At 39.1% G+C, this 22,036-nt stretch overlaps 1 protein-coding gene across 1 annotated transcript in view; it reads left to right on the top strand.

Annotated features, from left to right (window-relative positions):
* dock1 (dedicator of cytokinesis 1) overlaps positions 1 to 22,036 on the top strand; it is a 594,554-nt gene that overhangs the window by 459,446 nt on the left and 113,072 nt on the right. The window contains exons 33-35 of the mRNA XM_060841973.1: positions 6,074 to 6,222; positions 16,759 to 16,844; positions 17,036 to 17,192. Coding sequence (XP_060697956.1) covers positions 6,074 to 6,222; positions 16,759 to 16,844; positions 17,036 to 17,192 — 392 coding nt within the window. The remainder of the gene's footprint in view (positions 1 to 6,073; positions 6,223 to 16,758; positions 16,845 to 17,035; positions 17,193 to 22,036) is intronic.

The raw sequence follows: 22,036 nt of genomic DNA, 5'->3' as shown, positions 1-22,036 counted from the left end.
AATAAGGGACAGAGGCTGAACAAAATTAACATGAGCTAGCTAACAGTAATGGAAAAATGCATGACCCTAAAGAATAATGAGTTGACACAAGAAGATTGTTTTCATCCCAGTGTTTTAAGAAAAGAATAGTTACAGATGGTTGAACTATAATTTTCCAAAAACGTCTTGATTCAGTGACCATTCATGTAGGTAAGAAAATTCTTATCAGTCCATTGTTTCAAAATAATGACAAAGGGAAACCACCTTATTATAAACCAGTTAACCTAGAGTCTGTCAATGAGGAAACTCCTAGAGTCTTAAATTAAGAATGGGATGACTCAGCTTCTTGAACATTTCAGTTGATTAGAGACAGTCAAGGTGGATTTGAAAATAAAAATAGAAAATTATGAGAATACTCAGCAAGTCAAGGTATCATCTGTGGAGAAAGAGCCTCGTGTAAAATTTTGGTCAAATATGATTTTTCATATTTCCAGTCCATTGAATTTGAGCATCCACAGTAGATTTCACATTTTATTTTGCAAAGTATATAATACCTGACACTGATTTCTTTTTTGAAGAGTGACAGGGGAGTGTATTGAAATATTAAATGCCATCATCCAATAAGTAGAATTAATTAGTTACCTCCAGCTGAATTTTACCAAAAATTAGCTAAGTATCAGTTTCAGGCATTTTCATCTGCATTCTGCATCCGATGAAACAGTGAATGCTCACAACTGTCTTTCATAGTATTGCGGCACAATTGTAAAGGAAGTGTCCGAAAAATGGAAATTGTCATCTCACTTTGCTGACTTGATCATTTTGACTTGTTTGTGTGTGTGTGTGTGTGTGTGTGTGAGAGAGAGAGAGAGAGAGAGAGAGAGATGTGTGTGTGTGTGTGTGTGAGGGGATGGCGGGGGCAGGCGTGGGGAGGTGGTCGTAGAGTGAGTGAAGACACATGGGCTGTCCTGTTTCTTCTGACATACAGAAGAGACGACAACATCAGACCCTGCCAATCTGGTCTGAAGTTGCCACACAGATCAATGTGGTGTCAAAGAGGGTGCGTCTGCATCTGTCTAGGTAATGCCCAGCATAGCTCCATCCCAACTACAGATCCTGAGAATGCACCTAGAGATAATGAGATGTAGAGGAAGAAGAAAACTTGCAAGAGTGAAACATGATTGTAAATACATTGCATTTTAAAATATGATGTCTCTTTTCATCATCAGCTCTGCGAGCAACTGTGACTTTACCTGCAGCTACAAAAATGAAGGAATAAAGACCAGTCATCCTTAGTGCCACACGTTGTTATAGTTTTGTACGAATGACAACATTGTGCCTACACTTGCATGAAACTTTTGTCATAATTGAACGATGAAGCATTAGGCTGTTGTGTCAGGTTCCATCAACTTTAGCCTTAACTTTAACCAATGACAGAGAAAATGTAAAAAAAAATCAAACTACTAAGCTGATCTCGTACTTGGGTTTTAACAGTCCTTATAGCATTAAAACATTTAGTCACTGCAGGATGACTTCACGCAAAGGTGTACAAAGAAATCCTGTCGATTTTACTTTAGCCAATGTTGCCATGTTATGGATGCTGAAGATGTTGTTCCTCATGAAGAATGTCCTCATTGTTCCACTTGATACAAAGCTGTGGCTCTCATGGATTCTCATTGGCCATCACAGAGCCTCATTGCATCTTTCAGTTGTCTGGAGCAAAGCATCTAAAGGTTTAAGTGCAGTTCTTTGTCTGTACTTAGTGAACTTCCATACATGACCTGCATGGGGACCTGAGGTGGAGGAGGGACTGCATTTTAGATATGCTGGCCATCATGACATGACATTATGACTGCCACCTCGAAACAGAGAATAGTGATGATGTTTCCTGGCATCTGCACGGCGATCGACGACAGATGAGCAACATGGCTTCCCTGCATTTTCGCTGCATTGTGAGGGTACCTCTGGATAGAAACTCCATATTAGAAGATGACTGCACATCTGCTGGGGCTTGAAGCTGATGCTGAGATTCCAGGCCCATGTGTTTTTCATCCATTTGTATCCACAGAGGTGACCACAGTTTCTGTGCCTGGATCAATTGGAGATAGTTCCAATGAGTCTTTGGGGAAATATCAAAATCAAAACAGCTGCTCAGAAACATGATCATTTAGCAGTTGCATGAATAAATATTCAAGCAACATCTTCAAAATGCTGGAACATGGAGGCCTTTAACACAGAGGGCAATTGGATGCCTCTGCATGGACCTTTCATGCTGTTGAACGGATTCACATGTGTGCTGTTCAAACCATTTGACACACACACAGCAGGTTACTGTAGATGTGGCAAGAATGAGGATGTCTCCTCCCCATCCCAACTCTCACATTACCCAATAAAAACAGCATTGCATGTAGAATAATTGTATGGGCACCTCAGAATCCAAGGTGTGAACTGAGCAAATCCTGAACCTTGTGCAGGTTATAAAATCTTTTAGGTGATTTTTTTAAATTATTCAATTGTGGGATGTGGGCATTGCTGGCTGGCCAGCATTTATTGCCCATCCTAGTTGTCCTTAAGAAGGTAATGTTGAGCTGCCTTCTTGAACTGCTGCAGTCATCTGTTGTAGGTTGATCCATGTTGCCCTTAGGGAGGGAATTCCAGGATTTTGAGCCAGTGACAGTGAAGGAACAGCAATATATTTCTAAGTCAGGAATATATGAGTGGCTTGGAGGGAAAGTGGTGGTAGTGTTCCCAAGTATCAGCTACCCTTGTCCTTCTAGATGGAAACAGTGATGGTTTGGAAGGTGCTATCTGAGGCTTCTTGCTGAATATTTGCAGTGCATCTTGTAGATAGTACGTAATGCTGCTAATGAGCATCAGTAATGAAGGGAGTAGATGTTAATGGATGTAGTGCTAATCAGGCGGGCTGCTTTGTCCTGGGTGGTGTCAAGTTTCTTGAGTTTGGGGCTGCACTCATCCAGGCAAGTAGGGAGTATTCCATCACACTCATGACTTGTGCCTTGTAGATGGTGGTCAGGCATTGGGGAGTCAGGAGATGAGTTACTTGCCGCAGTGCTTCAAGCCTCTGATCTGCTCTTGTAACCACTGTGCTTATGTGATGAGTCCAGTTGAGTTTCTAGTCAATGATAACCCCGAGGAAGTTGATAGTGTGGGATTCAGTGACGATAATACTATTGAATTTCTAGGAGTGGTCATTAGATTCTCTCCTCTTGGTGATGGTTATAGCCTGGCATTTGTGTGGTGTGAATATTACTTGCATTTGTCAGCCCAAGCCTAGATATTGACCAGATCTTGTTGCATTTGAACATGGGCTGTTTCTGTGTCTGAAGAGTCACAAACAGTGTTGAACATTGTGCAATCATCGGCAAACATCCCTGCTGACTTTATGATGGAGAGAAGGTAATTGATAAAGCAGCTGTAGACAGTTGGGTCTAACACACTATACTGAGGAACAAATACAGAGATGACCTGGAGCTGAGATGACTGACCTCCAACAACCACAACCATCTTATGTGTCAGCTTTGACTCCAACCACTGGAGAGTTTGCCCCGTAGTACCAATTGATTCCAGTTTTGTTAGGATGGTTTGATGCTATACTCGGTCGAATGTAGCCTTGATGTCAAGGGCTGTCAATCTCACCTCACCTCTGGATTTCAGCTCTTTTGTCCATGTTTGAACCCAGGCTGTAATGAGGCCAGGATCTGAGCAGCCCTGGTGGAATCCAAACTGAGTGTCACTGAGCAAGTAATGGCTGAGCATGTGTTGTTTGATAGTATAATCGATGACACCTTCTATCACTTTTTACTGATGATTGAAAGTAGACTGATGGGCAGTAATTGACCAGGATGGATTTGTCGTGTGTTTCTTTGGACAAGACATACCTGGACAATCTTCCACATTGTAGGGTAGATGTCAGTCTTGTAAATGTACTGAAAAGTTTAGCTAGGAGAGGGGCAATTTCTGGAGCCCAAGTCTTTAGTACTATTGCCAGAATTGTGTCAGAGCCTAGAGCCTTTGCAGTATCCAGTGTCTCCAACCATTTCTTGATATCCTAACATGGAGTGAATCGACTTGGCTGAAGACTGGTGTCTGTAATGCTGGAGACCACTGGAGGAGGCTGAGATGGATCATCCACTCAGCACTTCTAGCTGAAGATTGCTGCAAAGGCTTCAGCCTTATCTTTTGCACTGATGTGTTGGGCTCTTCCATCATTGAAGATAAGATTCTTTGTGGAGCCTCCTCCTCTAGTGATGTGTTTAATCATCCACCACCATTCACGACTAGATGTGGGAGGACTGCAGAGCGTTGATCTGACTGATTTGGTTGTGGGACTTATTTAGTTTTTTCTATCGCTTGCTGCTTATGCTGTTTGGCATGCAGGTAGTCCAGTTAGATGGCCTCACCAGGTTGACACCTCATCTTCAGGAATGCCTGGTGGTGCCCCTGGAATGCCCTCCTGCACTCTCCATTGAACCAGCGTTGATTCCCCTGGATTCAAGTTAATGGTTGAGTTTTGAGAATATGCCGATCCAGGTTACAGATTGTGCTGGAGTACAATTGCGCTGCTGTTGATGGCCCTCAGCACCACCTCATGGATGCCCAGTCTAGATCTGTTCAAAGTCTGTCCCATTTAGCATGGTGATAGTATCACACAGCATGTTTTTCTCTTTTGTTGGTTCCCTAACCAACTACCAGTTTGACTGTGCCAGTCAAACAGCAAGTCCTTTAGGACCTGACCAGCTCGATCAGTAGTACTGCTACCAAGCCACTCTTGGTGGTGAACATTGAAATTTGCATTTGCAGAATTGTATTTGCAGATACATTCTATTTTGCTGAAAAAGCACACAACCTGCAGGCATTCAATCCATATAACAATTCCTACTTTGGAAATAGAACCAGTCTGACTCAAGATTGGGATACAGACAGACTCTAACCTCACACCTTTAATACATTGTCTGAGCTGCGATGTCATTTTTTAAAATAAAACCTTAAATTATCTCGAGAATTCGACTTCAGAGAAGTTCTGGGATTTACATATTAATAAACCAAAACCTGCAAACCATTCTAAAAGATGAAAGACTTAACAGCAATCTAGGTTTGTTCAATATATTGTTTTAATTGCATGACATTGTGATCTTTTGCAATGAATTCTGTGCTTTAAGATCCTGCCCCACTAGTTACCCTGATGAAGGAGCAGCACTGTGAAAGCTAGTACTTCCAAATAAATCTGTTGGATTATCACCTGGTGTCGTGTGATTTTTAACTTTATTTCAGTGTAAGAATTTATAGAAGTAAACAAATCCTGCTGAAATGAAGCATAGTTTTATATATGATATACCAGTTATTGAAATGAAGATCACTGAAGAACATTTCACAACCTTTTCATGTACACAAGTAGAATTATTACAATAATAACCCATCAGCTATGTACTGTACTTGCACAAGCCAATGCAAAAACACAACGCACAGATCCTAGTACAACCAGGTGAATTGGAGGATAAAGAAGGCAAAGTCATCAACAGCAAATAATTGACCCTCCCTTAGAAAATAAATATGTTCAGAAGTCATTTGTTATGTTTATAACAAGTGCCTAATTTTCAAACGAAAGAGTTGTGTTAAATGTGGCCCTTCTGTTGATTGTGTTTAATCCGCTTGGAAGTTGATGACTCCAAAAGAAACTTGAGTGGATTTTCTTAAGTAGTGGTTGCCCAATATAGATGGATTTTAAGTGCCCTTATAATTAGACTAGGTAGTACAGTAAGGCCACTAGAATATTGTTGTTACATTGCAGTTAAGCATGCTAATTGACTAATAGGTGGTGTTAAAAGACCAACCTCTTTGAGTCAGAGACAATAAATTGATATTAAAATATCAGGAAACAAACTGGCAGATTGTTTAAATTTAAGCCTACTTATTAGTTAAGTAAAGCTATTTTGTTGGTTTTATTCCCTTGTTTTGTCAGATGCTACTAACATTTTATAATAATGCATGGCTTATTTTGTAAATTTGCTTAATTTTATGCAGTAGCAAATATTTTCTTTTATATTCTTTGTCTTTATGGGCTATTCTTTCCTTCAAGGCCAGCACAAAATCAAATTTATCCCAGAAATGGTGGGTCCGATCTTGGAGATGACTCTTATTCCAGAAACTGAACTGCGCAAAGCTACAATTGCAATATTCTTTGATATGATGCAATGTGAATTTCATTCAACAAGAAGTTTCCAGAGGGTAAGTGAATTCATGGGAATATCGAAAACCATTTGACAATGACTTAATAACATTACATACTGTAATAAAATTTGCAGTGCAAAGAAATATTTATGTCTGCAAATAAATATAGACACAAGTCTTCCAATATCCAGATTGTTAGAGATTAAACATAAGATGGGAGGTGTGTGCATCAGGAGCTCATGAAGTCCTACCATGTACATGCACATAAATTGCCTGGGAAGTTTAAACTCCTGATTGATTTTTCATTTTCTGGAGCTCTTCACTAAAGTATTTGACATTGACCTCACTGTCAAAGACTAGAGCCAAATATGCAGGATTTACCTGCATTTGCATCCAGGAAGTATTACACCACTTAACCTGGTCTAACTCAGAAATTAGCATAACTGAGCTGACCACCTCACCCAAGTCACAAACTCATTATTGCAGTGAAAGACCAGAATATTCAAAACATAACTTAATAAGGCAGCTCATATCATGAAAAGAGAATGTGTCCTGTCTTTATCATATTTTAATGCGTTCAACAGTCTTCCCTGTGGGCATATGCATTAGCCCATTGAAACCTCAGCCAGGATAGCGAGTGCTGGCCGAGTAAATGTAAATGACACAGGCAGTGGCAATGCACGCTGCATTGATGCTAGTTGGAAGATTTGGACCACTGTTTTCACTTTTGCTCCTTGAACTTCGACATTACTTGCAGAGTTATCCATATCAATACTTCATTCTGAGGCAGTGATGTATATGTAGCGAGGTATGCTCCTGCACTGTGTTCCAATGATATGCAGTTAAACAGGTTACATCTTCATACTGCATTTTAAGCTGCAGACATTCTAATGCTGTTATTCCATTTGGATTGGCCTTTAAAATATCAGGATAAAATGTGGGCTAAGCAGTTGGTGTTTGGTCTTTCATTTTTGATCAGTTTATTTCATTCATAACATGTAGAATTAAAAGCTAGTGAAACAAAGCCATCAAAATGCCTTTGTTAATTGGAGTGCTTTTTAAACACAAGTTAGAAAATTCCCTGTACTTTCGCTTTTGGTGAGTAGTCACATAAATTTAATAAATATAGGGAGGTGTTGTCAACAAACTGCTACAGATCTTTGCTATATGTAAAATTTGTAATATATTACTCACAGATTTCTTGATTCAGTCATTCATTCATTCAACCATTCAGTCATTCAATTATTCAATCATTGAGCTATTCATTACTAAGATTTCTTGCATTGAGTTGTTTAAGCTGCCAGTATTTGTTTGTAACTGATTATGTCTGTATTTCTAATATGTATATTTGTTTATGAAGCATGAATATTGCTGCAATTTATGTCTTTGTAGCTATTTATTTGTGCTAGGTTTGTAGGTAGTTTCTAATCAACCTAATCAGAGATGTCCTTACATATCATTTGAAACTAGGTCTCATGGCTCAGAGATAGGGGTACTAGCACTCCATTTTAAGAGTCCCGTGTTAGGTTTCTGTGTTTGTGTTAAAGGAGTGTTTGTATAGAGTTAATGCTTATTACAGTGTATATGTGCATGTGATTATGTTGGATTTGTATGCATCTATTTATGCAATTGCCTAAATTTCTTTTATAATGACTTGAAGATGCCGGTGATGGACTGGGGTGTACAATGTTAAAAATCACACAATATCAGGTTATAGTCCAACAGGTTTATTTGGAAACACCAGCTTTCGGAGTGCTGTTCCTTCATCAGATGGTTGTGGAGTATACTATAATGTTGTAATTATACCCACCGCTACCACTTCTTTTGGCAGCTTTTTCCATATACATGTCACCCTTTGTGTGAAAAAGTTGACCTTCAGGTTATTTTTAAATCATTCCCTTCTCCCTCTAGTTTTAGACTCCCATGGCCTTGGTTATTCACCTTATCTAAGCCCCTTGTAATTTTATAAACCTCCGAAGGTCACCCCTCATACTCTAGAGAATAAAGTCCTAGCCTATCCAATTGTAGTGATAGGAACCAATTGGATCTTGTTGACTATAAGATTCTTGATTAGGATGGTTAACCTAGGCTAATCTGGAAAACTCTGGATGATCGATATAACCAGGAGATTTACTATCTCCTCAGTCCAGAGGACTGACTCTGAGCTCGTTGGCCACAGCCAGTGTACTGTGCACAAGTGAATAAAGAGTGACTTGGTGACAGGATACTGGCCTTTGTGCAATTATTTCACCAGTCTTTTCTTAGAACTCAAACCTCATTAACATCCCAAACTTTTTTTGCACCCTGTACAGTTAAATAACATTCATCTTACGGCGGGTCGACCAGAATTGTATGCAGTGCTGCAAACATGGCCTCACCAATGTTTTGTACAATTGTAATCCCAACACCTGTAGTTGATGCTGTAACTAATGAAAGCAAATGTGCAAATGCCACCTTCACTACCTTGTCTATCTGATGTGCCACTTTCAAGGAATTATATACCTGCACCCCTAGGTCTCTGTTGAATAACACTCCCCAGAGGCCTGCCATTAACTGTGCAAGTCCTGCCTGCCCTAGTTTGTCTTACCAAAAATGCAGCATCTCCCATTTATCTGAACTAAACTGCATCTGCCATTCCTCGGCCCACTGGCACAGTTGATCAAGGTCCTATTGTACTCTTAGATAACCTTCTTCACTATCTGCTATACCACCAATTTTCGTTAAAAGTCACACAACACCAGGTTATAGTCCAGCAGGTTTATTTGGAAGCACTAGCTTTTGAGGTGCTGCCTATTCATCAGGTGGTGATAACACTTTTTGAACTATAACCTGGTGTTATGTGATTTTTAACTTTGTCCACACCAGTCCAACACCGGCACCTCCAAATCATGGCCAATTTCGGTGTCATCCGCAAACATGTCTCCTGTATTCTCATATAATTAATATAAATGATGAACAACAGTGGACCCAGCATCAAACCCTAAAGCACATCACTGATCACAAGCCTCCAGTGTGAGAAACAACCCTCCTCCACAACCCTTTGTCTCTACTGTCAACCAATTTTGTATTCAATTGGCTAGCTCTCCCTGGCTCCCATGTGATCTCGTCTACCATCAGGTACCTTGTTGAAAACCTCGCTAAAGTCCATATTGACAGCATGTACGACACTGCTCTTATCAATCTTCTTGGTCACCTCTTCAAAAATTCAATCAAATTTGTGAGGCATGATTTTCCATGCACAAAACCATGCTGGCAATCCCTGATTAGACCTTGCCTTTCCAATTGCATGTAGATCCTGTCTCTCAGAATCCCCCCCAACAACTTTCTCATTTCTAATGTTAGGCTCACCAGTTTGAAGTTCCCTGGCAGCCCTTCTTAAATCATGGCACAATCTTAGCCAACCCTGCAGTCTGCTGGCACCTCATCTGTGGCTATTGATGATATAAATATCTCTGCTAGGGACCCTGTTGTTTCTTCCATAGCTTACAACAATGTCACAGGATACACTTGATCAGATCTCAGGGATTTATCCATTTTAAGACACCCACAACCCCTCCTCTTCTCTAATATGAACCCTTTTCAAGGCATCACTGCTTACTTCCGGAGATCTCTAGCTTCTATGTCTTTTTCCATGGTAAATACTGATGTGAAATATTCATTTAGGATCTCACCTATCTCCTGTAGCTGTACGCCTAGATGATCGTGTTGATCTCTAAGGGACTGTGTTTGCTCCCTAGTTACTTTTTTGCTCTTGATATACTTGCAGAATCTCTTTGGATTATTCTTTACCTAATCTGACTGGGCTATCTCATGTCCCCTTTCTGCCCTCCTGATTTCCCTCTTGTGTACTCCTACAACCCTTGTACTTCTCAGGGGGTTCCCTTGATCTCAGCTGCCTATACCTAACCTATACCACCCCCTTTTTCTTTACAGCGTCAATATCATCCAGTGTTCCGTACTCATGCCAGCCTTGCCTTTCATCATGACTAGAGAGTCCCCCTATCATAATTTCCCACTTGGACTTTGCCATATCTTGCTTTACAGCAGAGTCAGTCGTAGTACCACAGACCTGGCTGCTACTGTTATTTTTCCCTGAGAGGCTATCCCCAGCAACAGTGTCCAAAATGGTATACTAGTTTCACTGGCAGATAGCCACAGGAGACTCTTGCCCTTTTGAAAAGGTACTTTTGAATGCATACTTGAATAAGAGGACACTTTTGTGGGATAGGCCAGGTTGCTCTTTCAAAAAGTGAACATAGACTGGGTTGCTGAATGGCCTCCATTAGGTAAGTTATGCTTCTGATCTTAGGCGTGATCGTGTGCTAATATATTGTGCACTCAAGTGCTACAGGCTAAAAAGAAAATTTTAGATTGGAAGTTGTGAACTATCATACAGATTTCCATTCAAAATCAATTTAAACATATTGAAAATGACCTCAGAATATTACATTTGTTGGCAATTTTTGTCTGTCATTCTGCAGCTGTTATTTTCAAAACATATGAAACACAAAAGCAGACGCTCTAAATGCAAGTTTTTAGCTATAAATTTGTAACATTCTCAAGTCTTTTTCAACTTAGTGAAGATTTTTAGAACCATGATTTACAGGTACTTTTTTTCAACATTGTGTGCTGCATTTGTGACTCATGTGTTGCCTCTACATTGGAGAGATCAAATGCAATCTCCTTTGAGAAACACCTCTGCTCAATACACAAATGTGACTCGACTCACTTTAATTCTCTACCCATTACCATTCTGACCTCTATGCCTTGGCATCCTCCACTTTTCTGATTAAAGCCATGTAAGCATGAGCAGCAGCACCTCCCACCTTCCTTCCCATTGTTTTTCCCTGCCTATTACCTGCATAATACCTGAACACATCTAGTTTTGTTGAAAAGTTTTCAGTGTGAAAAGTTTGTTTCTCCACAAATGATTCCCCCACCTGCTGAGTACTTCAAACATTTTCTACTTTAGATTAGATGTTCAGCATCCATAGAATTTTACTTCTACTTGTGGCTAAGATTAAGTGTATGTTCCAAGCTGCATATCATCAGAGGATTTTAAGATCAGGGTTTTTGGAAGATCATACATTGAGCTGAGCTGCTATTGGTCAATCTTTATGCTGGTTTTGCCTTTATACCAACTCAGTGTACAGCAGTCATAGCTCTGGTTGACATGCAGTGCCAGAACCCCAGGCTGGCAGAATCAGGGAGACTATAAAGGAGTGAAGAAAGGTATGCCAATCCAGCGAACCATCTTTGTGAAGAGCATCTTCTGGGATTGCTGCAGGTTCCAAGCAGCATATATGTTTTGTCTGCAGGCTTTCCCCAACAAGGGATATTTTGATGTCACCTTCTGGAGCATAAAACAATGCGGACATCACCTGAAGGTGTTTGAGGAGAAAGGAAGTGAGGGCCCATGTTTGTGGCACCATGTTCATTCTCCCAGCACAGAGGGACCAGGTTGCTACAATTCATGTGTACAGCCCCCAAGACCCATTAGCAGATGACCTGACTCCTGGGGAGCTATGTGTAGCTGGATTAAGGCAGCACCAATATAGTGGACCTCTTTGGTATTTGGACCAGCAAACAGCAGATCAAGGTGACCCTGAAGGTTGACATCAATGGGAACTCCCTCCACCCACCCTCCACTTTTGTGATCGGAGGGAGTCAAAGTTACCTGACATGTGAAGCAGTTTAGAGTGTGCCAAACCTGCGGGGGGGGGTCACTGCATATGACAGTAGACTGCAAAGTTACCCTATGCAGGAATTGTAAACAGAAGGGGCACCTGACTAAGAGCTGTGACCTGTGTGGGGAAGCAGGGCACATCTACAAAGCTTGCTGAAGGTGGGGGATGGGGAGGTGGTTTGCGGTACAGGGTTGGGGAGTTGGGGGCTGCAGATACATACGCACAAATGGCCAGAAGTGGCAATACCAGCAGCAGACCTTGTTTCTCTCTCCACCAAAGCTATTGGGATGAGAGTTAGCAAAAGGAGCGCGAGGCTTGCAAGAAAAGGATGGAGAACGCAGCAGAGGGGCATCAACTGACTCAACACTACCTGAGAAAACAGGGTTGTTGAAGGAAGAGGCAGTGGAGAAGCTAGGTAAATGGAAAATGGTGAGAAGAAACTTCAAAAGGAAGCCACACAGGGCCCTGGTGAAAGTTGAAAAATGTGGTGCTGGAAAAACACAGCAGGCCAGGCAGCATCCGAGGACCAGGAGAATCGTCGTTTCGGGCATAAGCCCTTCTTCAGGAATGAGGCTGGTGTGCCAAGCGGACTGAGATGAAAGGTTGGGGGGAGGGAATTTGGGGGAGGGGCGCTGGGAATACGATAGGTGGAAGGAGGTGAGGGTGAGAGTGATAGGCCGGAGAGGGGGTGGGGGCGGAGAGGTCGGAAAGAAGATTGCAGGTCAAGAGGCCGGTGCTGGCTCCGGGGGTTGGGACTGGGCCAACATCACAGAGGGAAGAGGCATCTATATAAAAGACGTAACACCGGCTCCACTGATGATGAAGACATGCGGGAGGGTAACCATAAACAAAAGAAAGCAAAGTACATTTTGACATTCACAACGCCAGGCATCACAAGGAGCCCAGTGAAACTCCACCTCCTAATATCAGGAACCGAGAGCAGAGCATGGTAATAGCCCTGTCCGATTCAGAGCACCTTTCCTTCGAGCATTGTCTGGTCTACTCGCCTATTTCTGAGGTTGTTGTTAAAAATTTAATTTCTTGTGGATGTTATATCTTTCAAATGCTGTCTAAATCTGTTTGAAACAGCTTTTTAAAGTCCTCTAGATTTTGCAATGATGTTTTTTCTTTCATTGAGAAGAGATTAACTAATTATGTAATTGCATCAAGTTATGATTGATTTTAACTGTACCAAACAAAGTACGTATGTATAATTATAACATCATGGCTTCAGTCTTTCAAGTGGACTATAGAACAGTTTGAGCAAATGATTTATTATAATTTTCCAAATATAGAAATTGATTTATTATTCTATTAATAAACAGAATTTATTGACTTTTAAGACTTATTTGTTAAATCTAACTGTGAGATCACAAATTGACAACCAACAAAACCCAGATGAAGGGAATTGGTCATTGTGGGAAGGTGGTTAGTGAGATAATGGGGTAGAAACTTGAGGACATCTTGGAAGGTGATGAAGGGAATCCAAAGTTAGAACTTTCTTTATTTCTAGTCCTCCACCATCACTTGTCACCTTCCAAAGTTCCTGCTTTGTGTTAATTTTGTCAAAATAAATGGGCCTTCTTTGAATGGGAGCCTACAATTTTGCCATTAGGTACATGACAAAACAGCAAACCATTTCATTATCGATTATAGACAAAAAAAAGCTTTGTTTTGATGCCTGAAAGGTGAGTATTAAGCGCACAAGGATACATTGTCCTTAAACAGTCTCAACAATTGCTTTAATTTTAATTTGTCCTGTTTTGGCTTATTATTTACATTTAATAACCGTAAAATAGACAGCTATATATTGAAACAACAGCAAAAAAGAGCAATAAGCTGAATTTTCAAAATGTTAGTGAACAACAGATGTTGCACTGTGTTGTATTGTAGCTTGGGCTAGTAGTGACAAATTTGAATGAGCTGAGAGAAAAAAAATAGCAGACTTCGGGGAGAAGAGAAAAAAAACAGTCGAGTACCTGAGAGATAGAAGAATTATTAAAAATATGTCTGACTTTTAAGTGCAAAAGACAGGTGACTAATTTACAATCAAATGCGACCCTAGCTTTAATGACTGACCTACTGTATCTTCTGCCATTTATTAAATTCAGATTACCGTTATGTGTTTTATTCTTTTTATTAGTGCAAAGAGCATCAGCAAGAAAAAATGGCCAACCAGTTAGTAAGCAGAAACTGGAGCAAACGCCACGACAATGCATATCTTATGTGTGATTAGCTGTGTGAAATATTCCTGATATACTTTACTGGATATAATGTTTGTGCAAAAGCAAAAGGCTTTGATGCTGGAAATTTGAAATAAATTAAGATGATGGAAATGTGCAGGTTTGGGTATATCTGTGGAGAAAGAACTAACATTTCAAATCATAACCTTTTATCAGAACATATTTTGTGGTCCCTCTTTTTATGGTACAGAAACATCAATGTGTAAATTACTTCATCTGTTTTTATACAAGCATAAGGATACTTAAGGTTTCTCCAGAGGCTTAAATAACATGAGCTGTCTCACAGTGCCAGAGACCTGGGTTCAATTCCCGCCTCAGGCGACTGACTGTATGGAGTTTGCACACGTTTCCACGTGTCTGCATGGGTTTCCTCTAGGTGCTCCGGTTTCCTCCCACAGTCCAGAAATGTGCAGGTTAGGTGAATTGGCCATGCTAAATTGCCCGTAGTGTCAGATGAAGGGGTAAATGTAGGGGAATGGGTCTGCGTGGGTTGCGCTTCGGCGGGTCGGTGTGGACGTGTTGGGCTGAAGGGTCTGTTTCCACACTGTAAGTAATCTAATCTAAACATGCCATTATCCATTAAGTATAAGGAACTGCATTGATATAATATTATGTTCCAGTCTTCCAGTCCTGGGTATTTGAGGATCAGGTGCATGACCCAAGATACACATCCCATGGAAATCTTGAATCATTGATTCTGTGGGAATTATCCAGCTCATTTGAAATGTTCTCTAGGTCCCTTCAAAACTGGTCTTCAATGCTGGATTAGCGGTCAGACTCACTTACCTGCATATTCACTCATTATGTATTAGAAAAATTCTAATCTAACATCTGGGTAACTATGTAACTTGCCATTGTGACTAATCTCTCTGGCACCCACATTTACTTAGCTGATCTGACAGCTCCGCCTAACCTGACTAACCAGCTTGCTGCCCTGCCTACTTGCCACGCTATCCACTTAACTACTTAATTACTGATATATTCACCTGATCACATACCCATTCACACGGTCATTCTCTAACACACTGAAAAACTCATTTAAATATCCCAAAACTTTTCAGTGTGACATAAACACTTATTAAAATGTAGCAGCTAGAGCCATAAAAATACAGTGTGGTTTGTTTTCCCCTGGCAATTCAGTGCTATCTGGAGGCAATCCAGTTTAAGGTACACCCAGTATTTCTGAAAAGGCCAGACTTGAAAGACCAGTCAGAAATTCAGAGCAATTGTGGCATAGAATATAGGAATGAAGTGGCAATCCAATGCCTTTTGGCACTCCTTGAAAGATTTGGGCCTATAATTCAAAATAGATTCTCGAATGCTTTGATGCTTGAATGAAATTTACATACACAGTGCCATTTGTCCAGAGTTTATGAAAATTGCATTCTTAACAAATATTAAAACATTGATGGCTCCATCTATGAATATTTATGACATTTGTACTGTATAGTCATGATTGTGTAGTGAGAATGCAAATCTTTTAATCATATAACTTATCATCCTAGAAAATGAAGAGTATTCTTGAAAAGTCTAGTAGGAATGTATAGGTTATACCACAATGGGAAGCAATTCATCTCATAGGATATGTGCTAGTTTTTGAAGGAACTATCCAATTTGATTCTACAGCTCATTTCTTTTCCCCTTATAATCACATACCTTTCAAGAACACGTCTAATTGTGTAGTTAATTAATAACCAATATTTCAGCAGGAAAGGGAGAAGTTTGTAAAATTGAGGTTCTTTATCATGCAGTTATTGGTAGTTGTTAATCTGATATAAGAGTCTAACAATAATTGCTTACAAGTTAAATATATCCCTAAAGTAGGGATCTCTATTTGGAAAGCAAAATAGAATAGTAAAGATCACCATCAAGCATATACATGGTGCAGATGAGCATCCTGTTAAAAACTCCGAAGTAATTTTCACCATGAGGTTAATAATCATTACAGGTTGTACAAGCTCTGTCCAAGTTACTTTTATAGCATAGCTCTTGTCTCCTGCTTGTGTCTCAAGCAAATTGTAAGGTGAACGAAACTATTCTGGAGACAGATTATCAGAAATAGATTTTGATTATTAGATGTTGATCCATTCTGTGTTCTCAGGACTAAGAAGCACAGTTGACCAAATTTCTATTAGAACTCATTTGAGAGACAGTGGAGTAAATGAATAGTAATTCTCACAAAATATTTCCTATTATCTGCATTTTCTTCAGTTTTGCAATTTTTTAGTGTCGAAAATTTACATTTTTATGTCTTCCTTATTCAAAATAAGTTGAAAGACTCCATTCATATTGTTACTTCAAAGTTTTTAACCGAGGTAAACTTTGTTAATATTGTCTGTATGCGTTCATACAGGATAAGCATTGCTTTATATAAGTAAGATGAGTAAACCATTCTTCAAATACCTAACAACTGTTTATGCTGCAGCAAACAAAGTTTTGCTCTATATTCCTGCAACTGTCTGCAAATGCACTACAACTGACAATGGATCGTTTTGAAATTTGTTGTTCTTAAGGTCAATGAAGCAAGCTAGAAACAATTAGTTACTTTATGTATTTTAGTACGTAAGTCATAGAAACTTTATTAATAAATGAAGATGAAGCATTTCCTTTGAACTGGAAGCATGCTGTTTTGTTGATTATTTACACTCCCTATTTAATTATAGTTTGAAAATGAAATCATAACCAAGCTCGATCATGAAGTGGAAGGAGGTAGAGGGGATGAGCAGTACAAAGTGCTATTCGAAAAGATGTAAGTGTCAATTATTATGAATAATTATCCTGTATCAGAAATAAATAGCATAACAATTATACTGCAGGACAACAGATTTTGCTATAATGGAAATATGTGAAGAACACATAGCATTCAAATACTTAAAATTTGACTTCAATTATTCTTTTCCCTGTGTATGAAATTAATGTGCTATTTACCATTTTATCCAGCCTTCTGGAACACTGTAGAAAACACAAGTATCTGGCTAAGACTGGTGAAAACTTTGTCATGCTGGTTGTCAGGCTTATGGAGAGGCTTTTGGACTACAGAACAATCATGCATGATGAAAATAAAGAAAACCGTATGAGTTGTACAGTTAATGTACTGGTAAGTACTAATTGAATGTTTTACTGATGGTGATCAACTTCAGGAAAGTGCAGTTTACGCAATTGTATCAGTATTTTCCACTTATTGTCCCAAACTGTTTTTGCCAGTCAAAGAGTAAGAATGGCAGATGCCTACAGTGATCAGATTTAATCTCTTTTATAAAAAATTACAAGAGTCAGAATGTTCAGCATTTGATATTCTGTATGGAAGTTCAGTGATTGCATTGCCTCATGGTACTTAAAGTTGTTAATTTTGAAACCTAATCTCTAACTCAATTCCATTACAGCTCCTGTTGGGATTATTGAATTTACTCACTATGTTCGTCTGAGTACCAATTCCCGTAGTTATTTATTAAATGTATCTGAGATCATATTTGTCCTATTTTAGTGTACATGTTGCAGTCAGCCCTAATTGATGAATTTGATTCAAATGGTCTTTAACATGAATATAAAGTAATTCAATTGCAACAAATTGTTAAAAATACATATTTTGAGGAGAAAATGTTCATATTATTGTATTTTACGGTATAATTCAATATCAGAATAAATATTAAAGTTGCATCTTTTACAAATACATATGCAAACATTACACACATTATATACATTCAGTTTATAATGATTGCCTCTCCTTTTAAATGAAAATAAATACAGACTCAATCTGTCCAATGTTTAGTCATAAAATAATCCTTTCATCTCCAGAATTAGGAAAGCGAACATTCTCTGAACTGTAATGAGACTAAATGTGCACAGTTTTCCAGACATGGTCACATAATGCCCTGTTTTTGTACAAAAAAGATTTTGTGGTCACCTTTACTAATGAAAATTTTATTGAACAGCATTTTGTGGTAGAGAGTCTTATTTTCAAAAAGTTGTAATAAATGGGAAATAATTATATGAAAGGGGAAGAAAGGTTGCTTTATCACTTGAAGATTTAAGAGATTGTCACAAAAAGGATGCAGTGTCAAAATTAAATGTTAAACCAGTATTGACGGTTTATCAAAATGATGACTAGAAAAGGCCTCAGACAGGAACATCTACATTGTGATCTCAGAAAAAAATCCACAGTGAGTACCTGATGTTTTTTCTTTAATCTCAAGCAGCACCTAGAAACAACACAGGACAGAATTCTGAGATGAGAGAGCTGTCAACATGTGTTCGAATCACTCAACAAGCATTGTCAACAAACACTTTTACTTTACTATGATCTAAGACAGAAGGCAGTTCTGGAAGTCGATGCATCCCAGAACAGGCTAGGAACATACAAGATGCAATGTGGCATCTGCATCCAATAGTCTGTCTCAAAACACAATCCCAATTTCTCCAACACAGAGCATGAAATACTTGCTCTAATGTCTGATATCGCAGGATTCCATATGTACCTGTTCAATAAGCAATTCAGACTGGAAATCAGTCACAAGCCATCAGAAATTATTTGGTGTAACCAGTGACAAGTGTTCTACCTAAACTACAATGACTTCTGCTAAAGGTACTGAGATATGCGTTTGAAATCTGCCACAAAACTGGTACCGAAATGACTACACCTCTGGACATGATAATGTTTCCAACAATGTGGAAGGCTAGTTAGGACAACCTTCCAAACCATAAATCGTTCAAATTCTGAAAGATGCAGGGCAAACATCACAAAATAGTTGCGTTGGAACATGTGAAAATTAATAAGGATCACATGTTTTAGTAGGCATAATGAGATGTATTCCAGACTTTTGTGGGAGGCAAGGGAGGAGATTACTGAGGCCCTCGTGAAGATATTTAATACTTTGCTGGACATAACTAAAGTACCAGATTACTGGAAGATAGCTAATGTGGTTCCTATATTCAAGAAGGATAGCACGGCCAGACCAAGTAATTACAGACCAGTTAGTCTGGCATCGTGGTAGGGAAATTCTTGGAAAATAATGAGAGACAGAATTAATCAACACTTGGAAATGCAGAGATTGGACAGAGATAGTCAGCACATATTTGTTAGAGGGAGTTTCTGTCTGACTAAATTAAGTATTTTGAAAAGGTGACTTAATTTATTGATGAGGGTAGTGCGGTTGATTTTGTTTACATGGACTTTAGTAAGATTTTTGACAAGATCCAATATGGAAGGATTGTCCAAAAAGATCTAAGGCAAGTTGGCAAACTCAATTCAAAATTGGGGTGGAAATACAAAGCGCCAGGTGATGGTGGAGGGTTGTTTTCGTGATTGGAAGCTTATGATCAGCGTTGTACCACAGCAATGAATGTTGGGACCCTTGCTGTTTGTTATGTACATTAATAACTTGGAGTTGAATGTAGAAGGTATAATTAATAAGTTTAAAGATCATATGAAAATTGATGGTGGTGTTGATAGTGAGGAGGATGGTTGCAGGCTTCAGTTTGATATTGATCAGCTGATAAATTTGACAGGGCAGATGGAATTTAATCCTGGTAAATGTGAGGTGATGCATTTTGGGAGTTATAATAAGGGAAGGATATACACAGTGAATGGCAGATCCCTAGAGAGTACGGATGAACAAAGGGACTTTAGTGTACAATTCTACAGAATTCCTGAAGGTGCTTGCACAAGTAGACATGGTGGTGAAAAAGACAAATGGAATGCTTGCCTTCACTAGCTGGGGTATAGAATATAAGAGCAAGGAAATCTAGTTACACTTTTATAAAACATTGGTTGAACCTCAGATGGAGTAAATGTGCAGTTCTGTTTGTTACATTATCAGAAGGATATGATTGTACTGGAGAGGGTGCAAAGGAGATTTACCAGGCTGTTGCCTGGCATGAAAAGACTCAGTTATCAGGAAAAACTGGCTAGGATGGGTTTGTTTTCCTTGGAGCAGAAAAGGTTGTAGGGGCATTTGATTAAGGTGTACAAAATTGTGAGAGGCATAGACAGGGTAGATCATAAGAATCTTTTTCCCATGGCAGACATGTCTAAGACCAGAAGGCACAAGCTTTAGGTGAGGAAATAAGTGTTTTAGAGGAAATCTGAGAAAATACTTCCTCTCACACAAGATGGTCAAAGCATGAATCATTGTGTGCCTGAGAGTTTGATGGAGATAAGCAAAATTCAAGAAGCCTTTGGATGAGCACTTGAAATTCCAGGGCATAGTAGACTGTGAACCAAATGCAGGTTTATGAGATTAGTGTAGTTGAGTAAGTGAGGACTGCAGATGCTGGAGATCAGAGCTGAAAATGTGTTGCTGGAAAAACGCAACAACTCAGGCAGCATCCAAGAAGCAGGAAGAAGGGCTCATGCCCGAAACGTCAATTCTCCTGCTCCTTGAATGCTGCCTGACCTGCTGCGCTTTTCCAGCAATACATTTTCAGCTCTAGTGTAGTTGAGTGTTTATTGGTCAGCACAGGCATGGTGGGCCAAAGGGCCTGTTTCTCTATTGTATGACTCTGTGACTCTGTGTATCAGTTGAAATGCATTTAGGAAACAAGCCCACCCTTCTATTTGAGTTTAAATTAGCCTTTAAAACATCATATTGTTGAATAATTTCTTGTCCAAGCTGAAAAATTAGTAACTGCATATATTTTGGAAATACAAGAGTTAAACCATAAGTAGCTGGTTAGATAGTTTTCTGTGCCTTTGACTTTGATTAATATAACTACAGAGGAACCTCAATTATCTGAATGAGATGGGTGGGTACTGTTTTGTTCGGATAATTGATTATTCAGATAATCAATTTTACCGTAAACAAGGGAAGCCATACTGATCTAACACTGTGCTCTACCAAAGAATTTGTTTAAATCTATTATTTTAATGAGTCTGCTATTTAAACAAACTAATCTTTACATTCTGCAAATTTCAGGTTACACTGAGAAGGTCTAAATTCTTACCATCACATAAGTACTGTATATGAAATCCCAGCACTAAACAACGTCCCAAACAGCTTTTCTAATCTCAAAAGCATGTGTCAGTTTCCGGGAACTCAGTGTTGCGATAGAAAGACAGGAGCACTGTCTCATGCATACTTCTCAGCCATTCTATTCATGAACGCCCGATAAAGTGATGGGAATACTGTAAAACACTTAAATTTTGCAAAGGGCTGTGTAACTAACTCTTACCTAAAAAATATCCCGTCACTAATGCTTGAGGTGCTTATGTTTCTTTGTTTTTGGCAGCGTTTTTACATGTTCCTCAGTACAGGTAAATCGATTACACTTACCTCTTTGATGTAACGGTTTTGTGGGATCTTAAGATCTTCTTCGGATAATCCAAAATTCGGATAATTGATATTCGGATAATCAAGGTTCCTCTGTAAACAGTTCAACAAAGATATATCATTTAGTGTCGCTGAATTCTTATGCATTCTAGAGAAAGATGTTTTGAGATCTGGGCAGCAATCGAGCATCTACACCAGCTTTCTGACAGGGCTGTAGATAATTTTGAAAATATTGCATTTGTCAATTAGGAATAGGAATAAACATTCAAACCTGAAGTCAGCAAGATCATCATTACTGATCAATATCCTAAATGTGACTAGCCACCTTGGTTATCGTGGCCAGCAAAAATCTGTTGGCTCAAAATTTTAAATGATTGATTGAGTTGGCATCTACTATTGTGGAAGAAGGTTTCAGACCTCTACCATGCATTATGTGAAAATTATTTCCTAATTTCTTTTCTCAGTGGTCTGGCTCTGACACAGCATTTTATTCTTTTGTGCCAAAGGATCTTCCAAAAATTTGAGATTTAGCTTTGGTAGCCAACTGGAAGAGAAAAGCTTGCATTCCTAATGTTACACATCTCAGCAGATAGTTTGCTTCAATTTTTTCCGATATCACTAGCTTCCTTCACAAATCAAATTAAATTAAAATAATTGGAACATGCTACCTGCCATG

The sequence above is a fragment of the Hemiscyllium ocellatum genome, chromosome 22, assembly GCF_020745735.1.
Source record: "Hemiscyllium ocellatum isolate sHemOce1 chromosome 22, sHemOce1.pat.X.cur, whole genome shotgun sequence".
In the NCBI taxonomy this organism is placed as follows: Eukaryota; Metazoa; Chordata; class Chondrichthyes; order Orectolobiformes; family Hemiscylliidae; genus Hemiscyllium; species Hemiscyllium ocellatum.
This window is presented reverse-complemented; position numbering and strand designations above follow the sequence as displayed.